The sequence below is a fragment of the Symphodus melops genome, assembly GCF_947650265.1.
Source record: "Symphodus melops genome assembly, chromosome: 1".
NCBI classification, from domain to species: domain Eukaryota; kingdom Metazoa; phylum Chordata; class Actinopteri; order Labriformes; family Labridae; genus Symphodus; species Symphodus melops.
The window spans coordinates 48,158,261-48,174,442 of NC_136691.1; the positions used below are offsets into that span (position 1 = coordinate 48,158,261).

At 41.7% G+C, this 16,182-nt stretch overlaps 1 protein-coding gene across 1 annotated transcript in view; it reads right to left on the minus strand.

Moving 5' to 3' along the window:
* Positions 1–408: 408 nt before the first annotated feature.
* Positions 409–16,182, minus strand: part of LOC306829225 (A disintegrin and metalloproteinase with thrombospondin motifs 12-like) — an 18,958-nt gene continuing 3,184 nt past the window's right edge. Inside the window, exons 3-24 of the mRNA XM_079352170.1 lie at positions 15,481–15,655; positions 15,153–15,349; positions 14,972–15,055; positions 14,268–14,392; positions 13,993–14,142; positions 12,773–12,916; positions 11,665–11,809; positions 11,488–11,580; positions 11,169–11,314; positions 10,852–11,021; positions 10,085–10,218; positions 9,815–9,935; positions 8,629–8,876; positions 8,094–8,235; positions 7,861–7,987; positions 5,483–5,693; positions 4,254–5,363; positions 3,877–4,029; positions 3,495–3,671; positions 2,377–2,523; positions 1,890–2,043; positions 409–1,680 (exon numbers count right to left, since the gene is read on the minus strand). Coding sequence (XP_079208296.1) covers positions 1,565–1,680; positions 1,890–2,043; positions 2,377–2,523; positions 3,495–3,671; positions 3,877–4,029; positions 4,254–5,363; positions 5,483–5,693; positions 7,861–7,987; positions 8,094–8,235; positions 8,629–8,876; positions 9,815–9,935; positions 10,085–10,218; positions 10,852–11,021; positions 11,169–11,314; positions 11,488–11,580; positions 11,665–11,809; positions 12,773–12,916; positions 13,993–14,142; positions 14,268–14,392; positions 14,972–15,055; positions 15,153–15,349; positions 15,481–15,655 — 4,269 coding nt within the window. The 3' untranslated portion in view covers positions 409–1,564. The remainder of the gene's footprint in view (positions 1,681–1,889; positions 2,044–2,376; positions 2,524–3,494; positions 3,672–3,876; positions 4,030–4,253; positions 5,364–5,482; positions 5,694–7,860; positions 7,988–8,093; positions 8,236–8,628; positions 8,877–9,814; positions 9,936–10,084; positions 10,219–10,851; positions 11,022–11,168; positions 11,315–11,487; positions 11,581–11,664; positions 11,810–12,772; positions 12,917–13,992; positions 14,143–14,267; positions 14,393–14,971; positions 15,056–15,152; positions 15,350–15,480; positions 15,656–16,182) is intronic.

Sequence of the window (16,182 nt, forward strand, 5' to 3'; positions counted from 1 at the left end):
GTGTTACTCCTTCCATTACTGCTGACTAACTCCTAGTCTCTTGCTTGAGTGATAGCTGTAAGGTGCATGGAGCAAGACAGTGTCCATACGTGTCAAGTTATCTGGCACAGAAGAGCCCGAGAAATCTGGGCCGGCTGAACTCGATCCCTGAAACGGAGCCTGGTGCTGTGGATTCTGGGGTTACAAATCCAGCAGCATCTGGCACTCTTAGGCCCAAAATGACCTTGATGGCAAGAAAGGTCATAAAACATGAGAAAAATGCAGAGGGCATATTCACCTGCAAACAGTAATTTGTACTTTTAACACCAGAAATGTGAGGTTTTGAAAATAGATTAAAACAAAAGAATGTAAAGATGGATGAATAAAGAAACTGACCAGACTAGTTGATGAGCATCACAAACAAACAGAAAATTATAAAAGATTTTATTTCTTGTCTTGCGTCTGTTTCAACATTTTTCACCAACATTTTTTAATAGAGAAATTATAATATTTTTAATTAGAAATTAAAATCAGTCAAAGTAATGTACCATTGGAATGAAAACAGTAAAAACCGTACAACAACTTGCAATCGCAGCGGCCATCTTTAGAGCGACCTGAGAGGGATGACCCGCAACGCCTCTTTCTTATTGGTCCATCGCACGCCAGAGGAGAAGCACCACAGGTTCCACTGCAGAGGTTCTGCAGTGTATAGGTTTGTTTTTTCTTTTTTTTCTTTTTTACAATGAAAGACTAAGGTAGAAACTGGGAATTAAGAAAACACACAGTGGCAGCTCTGAATGAAAGCACAATTCAAGCAGAAGGAGTGAAACATGAATATAAAACAATGACTATCAGTGTTATTAACAATTTCAATACAAAGAGATAGCAGAACAGTCTATTTACATTCTGTTTTTATCAGTCACGTTGACATCCAAATAAAAGTAGTAACATGAAAGTTAAGCTGTTACTCATCAGCTCTTCTAATACTAAAGCACCTTTGTCCCAAAGACCTTTATTGTTAATAATTAATATTTTTTCTTATATGAATTAAAGGAGAAACTGTAAAATGGGTTTCTAACACATTTTAATGGTTGTTGCTATTCTTTTTAAGTTTAGTATACACTTTAGTATTAATTTCATTTTATCATTTAATTCAAGTCTTGTTGCATACTATTAATTTTTTTTTGGTAGATTTGACAATCTGCAAAATGTACACGTTTAAATTTTGATAATCCTTTTTTCCCCTCAGTATGGAACATTATGGTCTTTAATGTGTAAAACTCAAAATATCTACTTATCATCAGGGCTTACAGTGGGTATCTTAATCACTTCTTTAATTAAAATAACTTACAAGTATCTAAAGAGCTCAAAGAAACACTATTCAAATACTTTTTTAACGACCCATGTTTGTTTGTGCTTGTTGTTGTGTTGTGCCTTTTAATACTTTAGTTTGCACGAGTCGGTCTGCAGGTGGCATTGCTGTATGTGCCCTGATTACATGAGGAGACAGGACAGTACAGTAAGCATTACCATAGTTGGAATGTGTCCTTTTTCATATACAGTAAATGGATGTGTAAAATCCTGGCTATGACGCACAGGTGACACAACACTGTCTGTGGACAGATCTGAGGGAGCAGCGACCCAAAAGCTTCAGTTTGTCACAGAACCGGGAGGACATGGTGTTTTTTCTGCAGACCGGACCTGCATAAGAAGGAACAAAACTTAGAGGCCAAGAAACACACACGTGTGATGTTTTGCTGAGTCTATTAAGAGGGATTCTAACCAGGAGGTTTATCAAAGAAAGAAACAGATGCACTCTATGATTGTTTGTGGTTTTATATTACATCAGTTTATCATATCTTTCAGTGAGCAAGACAAACACAAAAACAAACCAAGTGTTAAACACTAACCTGTGTTGGTCTTGCATTCCTGTATATTGCACTTCCTGAGGGTTTCAGGTTTGGAAATCTTTTCACAGAGGCTGTTTGGCATTACAGCAAGATCCTGCTCGCTCACACAGTTAACTTCACGCTGCTGCTGACCCCCATCGCAACTCACTGAGCACTGCAAAAAACACACACAAACACGAAAACTATTTTATAACCAATCACATTTGTTTAATGAATATTTGTGCGGTTTGGACCTCAGACAGTCTGAAAAAAAAGAACGAAATAAACATGCTTAAAAAGCACTTTGTGACACAATTTACACTGAATTTGGTACATACAGTACATGTCTTTAGTAACACATTAGCAACCAACTCAAAAGGGCCTCAGACCCACTTTTAGGTCCATATCCATCAGCTGAGAACCTTTGATTTAGACTACCTAGGGATTAAAATACCTGCCAGCCTTATTTATATTTTTTTTGCAAACAACATTTTGAAATCTGACTGACCTCCTCCCAGTCTTTGGCCTTCCACTGAGTGCAGGGTTTAAGGCTGCAGGTCTGTGTGCTGTTTGGCCTCAGTGTGGAGCTACAGCGGTGAGGCTCAGGACAAAACACCAGTCGCTCCCTGATGCCTTCTCCACAACTGCCAGAGCACTGAGGAGAAACACAAGGATTTCAAGAAGGTATCTGCTTTTCACTAATAACTGAATAAAATCGAGTATAGTTGTCTATTAGAGAATAATTTAACAAGTAGGAACTTGTGTTGTTGGATGTTAAATGGGAAATTATCCATAACCCTCTGAATTGTATAACTTTAATGGGTTTTAACAGTTGTTTTATCATTTTGATTGCTGTCTGTAGGTTGTGAGTGTAACTTCTGCAGGACTCCCATGAAAACGAGTTTTTAACCTCAATGGGACTTCTCCTGGATAAATAAAGGATAAATTAAAAAATTGATTGTAACAAAAAACAAATGAAATGATCCAGTTTTCACTCCAATGACGTCAAACATAGCAGCGTTGTCATTGTGCCTAACTCTGTGCCTTAATGCCTTTTCTGATCACTGCTATCTAGCTTATTGTTTTGATGTGACCAGGGGTTTGATTTCCACGCGAGACAAAAGGGATGTTTAAGTAACAACATGTACATAACTTATGTCATATGTATATGGTTGGTAGGTTACGTTACTTTTTGTAATTTAGTTAGCCAGCATACCTACTGTACATGAGTATATGTGCTTACTAACTCGACCAAAGAGCCCTGCATAAGCAAAAATAAACATATTCAGTCTACTTTGACTGTTTTCTATATCTAGTCAGAAGGTTAAAAGTAAGATTTTTCAATTATAACATGAAATTCACTATTAAAGACAATTGCCCAGAAACTGATAATAATCAAACTGATAATGATGATGATGATCTCATTTGCTTTTGAAGAGCCCTCCGTATTTATTTTACTTTGTTTTCATAAAATTTACTGCTCATAAAAGCTCCTCCTGGAAAAATCCCTCACAGGAGCTTTTCCAGGAACCTTGGCAAATAAAGAAGTAAATACAAATTATATATACATATCTATAATTCTTTAAAATGGAGTTTATAGAGATTTGATATGTGCAATGCTCCTACCGGTCCCCAGGGTGACGTACTCCAGGTCATACAGGGCTTATTAGGGCAGGTCAAGGTGCTGACAGGTCTGCTGGACACAGCCTGGCAGTGGAAAGGTCTGAGGGGACGTTTACTCTGAGAATCGACACACTGGACGTCACGGTATCTTTTCCCAACCCCTGCACAGCTATCTGGACACTGTGAAGAATATCACAAAGACCACAGTGAAGAAATGGGCCCAGAAATACAAGACAAGTGAGTACTGCAAAGGAAACAAACACATTGCATCATCCAGAAGAGTAAGACTTCAGAAGTGGAACATTAATTAAGTATTGAGTGTTTTTAAGAAGTAATCAGTGTAACAGTCAGATTCAGTGACTTCAGGAAATCTAAGGTTCCTCACCTTGCTCCAGCTGCCACTCTGCCAGGTGGCACAGGGCCGCAGGTGACATGTGCGCGCAGGCTCAGGTCTCTTCATGTTGGCACAGTCGTCAACTTTCTGAGAGCTGCACATGACTGTCCTCCATATTGCTCCAATCCCACATGTTGTTGAGCACTGGGGAGGGAGGGGCATTTACAGATTCAAACTCAGCTGAGGTCTCCTGAGTTTTTAGGTGACAAACTGATATAAGTGAAAAGTGAAGAGATATAAACATAAAAATAATCTAAGGACTAGGGTCATGTTTTACTGTCAGTTCTTAATTTAAAAGCCTGATCATTTGATTTTAAAGATGTGTTTTTCTAGAAAGAAGAATATGGGGATGTAATATCTGCACTTACCTCACTCCAGTTTCCCACAGCCCAAAATACATCCCTGCTGACTGTCTCCCTGTCCGACAGGTTGCTTTGGTCCCTGGGACTCTGCTTTCGCTCGTTTTGGCTCTTTGACTGACTGGGTTTTTTAGCACGGGAGGTGGGACTGTTTTTCTTGGGTGTCACAGCAGGCTTCTTTAGTTTGATGATCTTCACAGTGGGCTGGGGTGAAGCCACAGTGGTGAATGGTTTTCTTGCAGTGGAGGAAGGAGCTTGTGTTGTGTGGAAGTCCTTGTGCACAGGCGTTAGGAGGGGGGCCCTGTGTGTCAAGTGGCTGAACGGTTTGCTGCGAGGGGTGGTGAGGGGAATTTGGCGAGTGGACTTTGCCCACGTTTCAGTGGTGGTGTGTGGAGTCGAAGTTATGCCGGAGGTAGTTGTGGGCGCTTTGGTCATGTGTATGGTGGGTGGACTTGTTTGTAAAGTGGGTGTAATGAGTAAATGTGGCCTTGGTGTGGTTGATTTAAGTGGATTTTTGAGGGATGTAGATGTGGTAACATCCAGGTCAATAATCCCCTCCTCTTCTGCTGTCTTTTCTTGAACAATGTAATCATATCCTGGAGTGAACATCACCACATTTGGCGTACTTCCCTCCTCTCCTTCCTCCGTTTCTTCCTCCTTTTCCTTTACCAATCTGTCTTTTTCTGCAGAATTCGATTTCCCTTTCTTGTCCTCATTTTTACTCTTTTTACCACCAAACTCATAATCGTCTGCATCGATGATTTCAGGGATTGTGGTTTCAGGGATGGAAAGAGATGTGGTGGTGGGGATGAAAGCAGTTGTAGTTTCTTTGGTGGTTGTTTTCTTCCTCACAGTAACAGAAGCTGTGGGTGCAGCTGCGGTCGTGGTGCTTGCCCAGGTAGTGTTGGCAGGAAGCTTGGTGGGGTAGCTCTTCGGTGGGTAGACTCGGCGGTATTTCGGAGCAGGCCCAGGTTGTCTGCGGAGACCTAAGTTAGGGCAGCTTTGCAGGGCACACAGGGACCTGGACCGAGGTTTGGTTGAGAGGTCGCAATTCTTCTTTGGTGCTAATACACACGTGACTGTACGTGAGCGAATGCTTCCTCCACATGTGACTGGGCACTGCAAAGGAGGAAATGTACACTTTAAGTCAGAAAACAATCTCTGTTCTGCAAGCACATGGTGAGATTAAAACTACAAGAAAACAGAATAACATGAGATGAATGTAACAAAGAGCATACTTCTTCCCAGTTGCTGACAGCCCAGTCCATTCCACAGGGCACATCCCTGTTGCATGGCACCACAGGTTTGGGTTTTAGGAGATGCTTACACTCTACAGGGTGCAGCACCCTTTCCTCCCCTGATACAGTGCGAACACAGAGTACCGTTCGCTTTCGCATCCCCTCTGATCCACATGTTGCTGTACACTGCTGCCAGCCGCCTACCCACCACCTGTAGGAGAGGGGATGGATATAAGAAAGAAGCTATGTAATGGTTCTTAAAAGGAAAGTAGGGTCCGTAATATAAGTACTGCCTCTCAAATAATGAAGAGTGCTGGTATCACTACATAAGGAACTATGTGATATACAGTATATATATTTTTGATTTTATTATATGTATTAAAAAAAATGTGGGGTGCAGATGGGCTGGCGGTCTGGTCGCATCCCACGTATGGAGGCCATTTCTCAAAGTAGATTCAATTCTGGCCTGTGGCTCCTTTCCTGCATGTCATTCCCCACTCGCTCTTGTTGGTTTCCTACTCTATCCAAGAAAGGCAACACCCCTCCCAAAAAAATCTATATATACTCAACAAAAATATAAACGCAACACTTTTGTTTTTGCTCCCATTTGTCATGAGATGGACTCAAAGATCTAAAATTCATTCCAGATACACAATATTACCATTTCTCTCAAACATTGTTCATAAATCTGTCTAAATGTGTGATAGTGAGCACTTTTGCTTTGCTGAGACAATCCATCCCACCTCACAGGTGTGCCACATCAAGATGCTCATCAGACACCATGATTAGTGCATAGGTGTACCTTAGACTGTCCACAATAAAAGGCCACCCTGAAATGTGCAGTTTTTGCTTTATTGAGGGTCTGGGGACTCAGAACCAGTCAGTATCTGGTGTGACCACCATTTGCCTCATGCAGTGCAACACATCTTCTTCGCATAGAGTTTATCAGATTGTCAATTGTGGCCTGTGGAATGTTGGTCCACTCCTCTTCAATGGCTGTGCGAAGTTGCTGGATATTAGTGGGAACTGGTACGCGCTGTCGTATACGCCGGTCAAGCACATCCCAAACATGCTCAATGGGTGACATGTCCGGTGAGTATGCTGGCCATGCAAGAACTGGGACATTTTCAGCTTCCAAGAATTGTGTACAGATCCTTGCAACATGGGGCCGTGCATTATCTTGCTGAAACATGAGGTGATGTTCATGGATGTATGGCACAACAATGGGCCTCAGGATCTCATCACGGTATCTCTGTGCATTCAAAATGCCATCAATAAAATGCACCTGTGTTCTTCGTCCATAACAGATGCCTGCCCATACCATAACCCCACCACCACCATGGGCCACTCGATCCACAACATTGACATCAGCAAAGCGCTCACCCACACGACGCCACACATGCTGTCTGCCATCTGCCCTGAACAATGTAAACCGAGATTCATCCGTGAAGAGAACACCTCTCCAACGTGCCAGACGCCATCGAATGTGAGCATTTGCCCACTCAAGTCTGTTACGGCGACGATCTGGAGTCAGGTTAAGACCCCGATGAGGACGACGAGCATGCAGTTGAGCTTCCCTGAGACGGTTTCTGACAGTTTGTGCAGAAATTCTTTGGTTATGCAAACCAATTGTTTCAGCAGCTGTCTGAGTAGCTGGTCTCAGACGATCTTGGAGGTGAACCTGCTGGATGTGGAGGTCCTGGGCTGGTGTGGTTACACGTGGTCTGCGGTTGTGAGGCCGGTTGGATGTACAGCCATATTCTCTGAAACGCCTTTGGAGACGGCTTATGGTGGAGAAATGAACATTCAATGCCCGAGCAACAGATCTGGTTGACATTCCTGCTGTCAGCATGCCAATTGCACGCTCCCTCAATGCTTGCGCCATCTGTGGCATTTTGCTGTGAGACAAAACTGCACATTTCAGAGTGGCCTTTTATTGTGGGCAGTATAAGGTACACCTGTGCACTAATCATGGTGTCTGATGAGCATCTTGATGTGGCACACCTGTGAGGTGGGATGGATTATCTCAGCAAAGCAAAAGTGCTCACTATCACACATTTAGACAGATTTGTGAACAATGTTTGAGAGAAATGGTAATATTGTGTATCTGGAATGAATTTTAGATCTTTGAGTCCATCTCATGACAAATGGGAGCAAAAACAAAAGTGTTGCGTTTATATTTTTGTTGAGTGTACATACATTTCTGTCATTCCTCAAAACAGAGAGGTTTCAAATGCATCCCAAAAAGGAAAAAAGCGTTCACTGAACTAATCAGTTTCACATGTTGACATATTGTCATTTAATGAAACCCCTTTATTTTGAGGTTGAAATAGCGCTAAGAGTTACAGACAAAAAAAACCGTAAAGAGCTTTTGAGACCTTGCTGGACAATCCATAGTCTTGCACTTTCTATGTCTGTCTTCTAGACGGTTGTCTGGGTCACACAGGGAATCATCCACCACACCCACATCCATCTCAAAACAGCGTGCAGGCTGGTGCTGCTCACCTGAAACAGCATGGAAGTCAGAAATCCTCACATTGTCTTTCTATCAAAAACATATCCATCAGAACTTTTGAACATAAGATTCTTTTCATTCCAATACATCACCAACCTATTCCACAGGTGGTGCTACAGTCTGTCCACGCCCCATGTCTCCACCTGTAAATTGGTTCTACAACCTCATTTCCTGTCCCTTTGGTCTTCTTGATGGTGTATTCAACTATTATACCTGGGTTTCTTTCCTGAAACAGCAGCTGGATAAAGACATGAATTATTGTAGAGAAAGGGAATTAAAGTATTTCAGGATGATCAACATGAAATATCTGACTGTTGTACATGTATAACAACACAATGTTACTCTCATCAATATAATTGAAGTAGACATTTGTCGTTTAAGCACTCTTCATTTGAGAAAACATTTGTTTGCAGACAATTATTGTTGATTTTTATTGTTCTGATTTTTGGATTTAGAAAATGGTTATTGTCCCTGAGGTCCTTATTGGCTGAAAAAAGTCTACATATAATTAAGGGTAAAGTAAAAATTACTAATTTTCTCTACACACATCAGGATAGATTCAAAAACTGCAGAAATAAATGCTCTCCACAAATTTCAAACTTCACGAAACCACTTTATCACAATGGCCTACCTGCAGCATGACCGGCTGTTTGGTGGGTCCTGGAGCGGTGATGTTCTCCATGTTTCCGCTGCGCTCATAGTAGAATGTGGTCCCCCCTGCCTCGTACTCCCCGTTCCACTGGATAATGTAGTTGCCGTTAAGGAAGTACTCTTCCTCGGATACCCCACTCCTCAGAACCAGGAAGTTACCTGCCTCCTCGACTTCCTTTACCAGGATGTCCCGCGCCCCCGCAGGTATTACACCCACGTCCATATACCCTGGGAGAGTGGGGGGGTCAGAGTCACAGCGAGGTAATAGATGGCCCACCATGGCTGCTGCCACACTCACATCCAGACTAACAGACAGTCTCTCTCTGATCTTTAATAGAGGGTGGGCTGAGTCTGTGGGGGTAGTTGGCATGTACGCATGTGTGTGTGTGTGTGTGTGTGTGTGTGTGTGTGTAAAACTATAACAGTGTGTATTCGGCGTGGGGGGCACTACCCTGTCTCTGTTTTTTATTGTGTTTAGATGGGGGGCTGGGGCTGGATGGGGGAGGACGAAAGCAACTATGAGTCGGTCTCTGGAGTTTAATGATGTTTGTGGGAAGGTGTGTGTGTTTTCTGTGTATGTGCAAAAGAGAGGGGAGGTTTGCTCTTGGTCTGAGCCTTTTGAAGTCGTTCACATCTGGGCTGGTTATCTGGAAAGGATTCTATGTTGAGCTAACACACAGACAATACGATAGAGAGAGGGAATGAATAAAGGACGTTTTTATTGTTTAGAGCCTCTTTGTCTATTAATCTGTCTTCGCCATGTGTTGATTTGAATGACTGTCCAAACACACTTCAGTAAAAACAGCCAAGGACCTGTCTCTCTTTGGACAGATGAAAACATGGACCTGCAGACACACACATATCACACAAGCCAAGTACATCAGGACAAACAGCTGCACAGTGTGGACAAGACAGCTGCCATGACAACAAAGAAACAACACAATGGCGTAATCCTAACGAACTGTCCTGAAATGACTTTCCGCCTGTAGACATAAATTTGAATTCTGCGCTTTTTCACACTCCTCTGGTGGGTACATGAAAGCTTTTCCTCATTAAAAAGTGCGTCTGCTTTGTGTTACCGGAATTCTATAATATTAAGTCTCATGTCAAAATAATTCAATTTGTTCCCATCTGCTCAATTATCCCCTCTTGTGTGTGGGACTCACCAAAGCCTTCTACATCATCAAACGACTTATGGACCGTCTCACAGCTTGTGCCATCGCCCAAACAGACTCCACAACGGTCCTCCACTGCGTTTGAGTCGATGCCATAATCACAGCCGACCTCCTGCAGACAAAAGACACACAAGTTTAGACACACACTCATTACAGGACACGTGAGATAGCACTTTTATTACAGCACTGCAGCTTGTCTCATATCCTGCTTCACTATATATCCCCCCCAATCTCTTTTAGTCTCTTACCCAGCCACACTACCTTGCACACTCCATTGACACAGATGTTTCTCGATTTGTTGTTCATGAAGCACGGTGTCCCGTCCGTCACTGTGTCAAGCATCTTTTCTGAAAAATACTCGATGACTGGGCGGCAGTGCAGCTCACACGGGTGTACTGAGGATGAACAAGTGTGGAGAAAATAGAGGGGTTTGGTTTAGTTTCATTCTGGTAAAATGCAAACCCTGCAACTTACTATTTCAAACTGAACAGCAATGTACTGTATAAGGGATGCATGATGAAGCATAGTAGAGCTTCAGTGATAAGTAAACAACTTTTTTTAGCCAATTGATCATAAGATTATCACCAAATGCTTTCATAATTGATTAATCGTTAGATAAAATTGTGACACAAAAAAAGCTGGAATTGCTGTCTTGAGTTTCTTGAATATTGATGTTTCCTGCTTTTTTATGATGTAACACACAATTTATGAGGGAGGGAAAAATCAACACATTATTAGCTTAACATCTTTTTTATAAACGGTGATTTCAAAATAGGAAGTACAAATAAACGAAAGAAACAAACTACACTCTAAACTCCCTTTGCTGAAAGCTGAAATGTAACAGATGGGAAAGCTGCGTCACTGAGGGCTTTCCAGAATAAATGCTGCCCCCTGCTGGGTGACATATTTAACCACAACTACAGAGCTTCTGTGACGTGAAAAGGAGGTGGAGAGTAAAACAGGAAAAGCCAACTTGTATGCATCTATAAGTGTTTTTTAATTGAACATTTAAGGATTCGACAACTCACATGGGTTAGCCACAGGAATCCACTGATAGAGCTCATTTTGGTACGGCACAGTGTCAAACTCACTGCACAGCATCTCTCGAAAGGTGGGCGTGTTCTGCTCACAGGGTTTAGTGTTACAGGTCCGATAGCGTTTCCTTTCCCCTGTGCAGTACTTCCCTCCGAACTCTGGTCTGTGAAAAACAAAAGCATAGTTTCAGTCTAACATGTTATCAGAACCATGTCAGGATGTGATCTGCGTTTGGGAGAAATGCAGATAAGCTGCTGAAGGTTTTAATTACAAAGAGGGTGTTAAACATCTTTTTTAATGGGCTTCATACTTAGGGTTGTTACATTCCCTCTCTGCTGACTGGACTCCAGTCCCACAGGTCCTGGAGCAGAAAGACCAGGTGCTCCACTGTCCCCAAGCTCCATTCACCGTCTCTGGCAGTTTCCCCACAATCACACACTCTCCACTGATACACCACTGAACGAGGAAAAATGCTGGTGAGATCATTCAAACTGCAAGAGTAATATGACTTATTTAATACTCTTTGCTCTGCAACAGTACCTCCCTCATATCATTGAGCAAACCATATCCATCCCCAGGCCAATGAAATCTAAATCCTAACAAAACAAAGAAACTGGCACATCATCCACCTTCTCAGGTCCACAGCGAGTGCCATCTACAGGAGAGTCCAGTTTGGAGCGACATGAGCCGTTCACTGAGCACCAAAGAATCTGGCAAACGTTCTGTAAGACAGATGCAGTCAAAAAACAATCAGATCATTTTCTAACAGACACTTTTCTGTTCCTGCAATAGTGCAGAATACTCACATCAACTTCATGGCAGAAAGTAGCATTGGGGCCGTACTGGAGCTGGCACTGGTGGTGTGTGGTGTAGCGGACTCCTAGGCGAGCCAGTGGGGTGGTCAGGTCCCTCTTGGAAGGACGGTCATCAAGACAAAAACCCCACCCTCGGCTAAAACAGACAAAAAAGGGTAATGAGATGACAAAGTAAAAAACAGACACAAGTGGCTTAAAGAGATACCTTACAGAGAAATGAAAGAGAAAACTTGAAAGGTCAATCATATAAGATTTCGGCCCAGAGTTTTTATGGCTTGTAGCGTTTTATAAATTATAAAATATGGAGTTTGCTCACAAATTCAGGTGAGGAAAACAACCACAAGAAAGCCAGATACCAATTCTTTAAACCTCCTGGAGGACCTTACCATTTGTATTGATCTGGCGCCCCCTGAAGAGGTTCCTTTATAACTTTGCTGGTCTTGCTATGAACGTGTACATTTTTTTCTAATGAAAAAAATCTCATCTTGCCGTCTTTTTACAGTCAAATGGTGTAAAAAAATTAAACAAAGGTTGTTTTTTGAGCAGGGTGTTGTTAATCTGCTCGACCAAAACACCTACCTGGCAGCAGTTATGGGCATTAACAATTACAACTACATTATTGAAACTGTCTGCAGAACCAAATAATGAGAATCATGGCAATCATTTGCAGATATTTGTGTTTAAGTGTGGCTACTTATGGACTGCTCTTGAGAGATCTTCTCGCTTTTGTCTTATCTGCTGGATTTTCTGATTCCATATGAATCGTGCTTGTTCAGCTGTTCTGTGTAACTACTTTGAAAAAAGGAGCTTTTCACGGTTTGCTACTGATCAATGTTCTTAAAACTTTTTGTTCCGGCACACACCACACCCATTGCGGTTTTTGGATAATTTTCACCACCTACATTCAAATCTGCTCAGGCATATTTCATAATTACTCCCATTTTCTTCATGGTTTCACAATCTTCATTATTTAAACATTTTTTCCCCCAAGAAACTCAACTTTTCCCCACTGAGACAAAAAAAACATTAAAATCTGAGCTTATCCTATTTTTATTTAATGACTCACAGCTTCAGAATGAAAACATGAAAGTAGCCTTACTCAAGAAAGCGTGTAATGTATTCTTTGGAGCAGGAAGACCAAGTGAGAGGCGAGCTGTCGTACATAAGCTGCCTGGACATGATGAACGGGTGCCGCCCTTCCAGCTCACAGTCGTTCCCCTGGCCATCATGATGAATACCAAAACTGGGTTCAAACACAACCAACATCAAACATTATCAAAGTATCATTATAAAAAAATCTTTTTTCACTGAAACAGATGGTCTTCATGCCCTGGCTGGCATGGAGACGCATTAAAGTGTGCAAGTAAAGCATATGTAATTTGGTTAAAGCTCTGTGTTTAGTGAACTTGCTAATCAAGAAACTGAAAAAACCCAAATAATTTATCATAATCCGGTTATTGGCCAAAAAATGTATTTTTAGCTACTCTTTGCAGTTTTAATGTAGAATAAAGACATCATATTTGTAAACTCGGGACAAGTGTTGTGTTTGAACTGAGCATGACGCTACAACTCTGAGATGTGCTGGAGGAGAAAAAAGGGATTATGTCTCAGAAATCTAGAGATTAACACATTCTCCGACTCTGTCACTGATCTTCAGACACAACTTTACAATCTTCTCCACTGAAGTTTTTTTACACATTCTGTTATATACATACATACAACTCCTGAATGAATTCATGAGCTAATGCCAAGGGATTTAATGACCAAACTGTGTATTTGGCTTCTGTCACAGATCATAGAAACACGATGCATTCTTTCCCCCATGGTCCATTTCTATGGTGGTTCATACGGGGTTTTAGAACAAGTCCGTTTTAACTAGTGACTGTAACGAGATGGACAACATGACAGCTCCCGGAAAGTGAAGCCAAAACATTTGATGATGACTGGCTGAGGAACAGATCTTCTATCTCACCTCCTCTATGTTAACAGTAAGGTATTATTACATTGATTTGTGTTCAAGTTTACTTAGTTATTTGATGTTATTAAAAAAAATTTAAAACTCGATGAGCGACAGCTTTGTTGACGAAGGCAGCGCTGCTGACACTGGATTAGCAGTTCAGATACAGGGAAAGAAAATGGTCGAAACACTAACAACAGTCAGTGAAATTTCCATAACAGTAAGTGTCTGCTCCAAATTGACACATCTGTTCTCGGATAGTCTGGCTTCAATTTTGACCAACAGTAAGAGTTGGAGACAAGTTGTCCATCTTTATATACAGTCAAAGATATCAACACATGCACACAAACACACACACAGACCTGTGGCCCATTTCATGAGCGACGGTAAAGGAGACAGGTAGACCAGAATCCTCGTTGATGTTACAACTACGGTGTGGCTGACACATCCCAGACAGGTGAGACAGACCCAGAGTCTCACAAGGTTGGTTACTGCCAGCACAAATGTCTTTCCTGGGGGGGGGGGGGGGGCAAAAGGTTAGTTGTGTACAAGCTAAAAGAAGAAAAGGTATAGAGCATAACGTTTGTCCACTTTGTTGAAGTTATTGCTGTCCTACAAATACACTTGTGCTACTTGCCTGGTGATCAACACAGCCACGTCATGATGAGCAGGGTGTGTGTCACTCTGCGGGTTCAGGTTTTTCTGCCAGGCACAGAAACTGGACAAAGTGGAGTCTGCATGGTGAACTATCTTTAACCCTTTCTACAACAGACAGCAAAGGGAGAGCTTAGAGTTAGCTCGAGAGAAAACATTTTAAAGTTTCATTGTTTGATTATATTATTTATTTGAACAACGGAATTACATAAAATTGTAAATCACAGAAAACCTTATTCGTTACGTATTTGATGACAGGATTTTTGTTGATGGTATCCCAGATCTATTAAAAGGACTTGTTTCGGTATGTATATTGAGAGTCAGATTTAATTTGAATTTCTGGTTTGTCATTCATGGTGTATAAATATCTCGGTATTTGGGTCAATAGTCTTTTACAAAACACTTTGAAAACCCCATCAGCAATCTTTGGCATAGTTAATTTTTTCAGAAACAGATCCAATTTCCGGGATATCCGGGGATATCATCATCATTGTAAATGAGTAATACCTTAATGAGGTCAATGATGTTGGATATAAATCAAAGTGATTACAAAATCTTTAATGGAGCTTGAGTTTCCAGCTAATGCACACAGAGCTTGAACAGCCAAATGAAGGAGACCATTTCACCAAACCTCCTCTTGCATGTGGTTGTTACAACTTAATTGATCATCATTATATTAAGTTTTACCTCGTCTCCCTGCAGGAGGATGAGACGAACCAAGATGACATGGACTGCATTCCCAATACTGGCATCATGAAAGATCCCCGCCACCTGTCAATGTAAAAAATCGTTTAACTCTTGCTAAGTATACGCTAAACATTTGAGCAGAAACTTTGAATTAAATGGGGAGTAAATTCTTTCACCTCACCATATTCATGATGGTGAAGATGTAGGACTCCACATTATCGCTGCCGTGGTATTCTATAAGTTTGGAGTCAGCCACCACCATGGTCTCCACCCAGCGCTCTTTACTGACCGAGCGCTGCGAGCGTGATTCCCCCCTCCGCTGTTCCCTCTCCCACTCCTCTCTATCCCTCTCCACCTGAACAGATTCACTTGGAGCATCTGAAGCACAGATAGTAGGAGACACCATTTTGAGTTCACTTATGGCTTGTCCTTGTTTGACACAGAACATGCTCACTTGAGTGCGATTACACCAATATTGGCAGAACTGTACAACTCATTCATATACATACCTTCAACTCCGCAGGGGCTGGGTGTTGTTTTGGACTGAAGGCTGCGTTTTTTCCTTTGACTTTCAGTTACTCTTGGATAAATAACATGAGGTTCTGGAGTCCCTGCAGGCTCATCGGAAGGGTTCTGGACAGGTTCAATAAAAAAATGTCCCTCTGGCAGAGAGAAGAATCCCCTCTGTGGAAAATAAAAAGACTGATTGTAACGGGAAATAGAGCAAAAGCAGCTCAAAATCATATATAGTATTTAAAAGATCTTAAAGTTATGCATTCTCAGTCTATGACCTAAACAAAAGAGTTGCAGCCTAGTAAGCATGCTTCTGCTTCATTATGTTTATGAGTGTTGGAAAGAATAACAATAAATGCATGGTTTAAATATGTGACACAGTTTAAAGGTGAGAGGTTGGACTTTCTCTTGCACTGTCGGCTGTAAAGGCCATTCCTCAGTAATTTCCATCATTAGTCAAAAGATCTGAGTATGAACCTCCTTCCCCAAGGCACATTCTCTGTCTGCTGCTGCAGCAATAAAGAGACTTTTTCCGAAGAATGCCATGCATGTTCTTACAGGTAGAGTCTATTAACTCGCTGATGGTTGAGGTTTGCTGCTGAACACACACATTGACAAGCACAAAAAAAAACACGCCTCCACAAACAGACACACCTACATTAACACATAAAAGCACTTTTGTCAAACTTTGGCTTTTC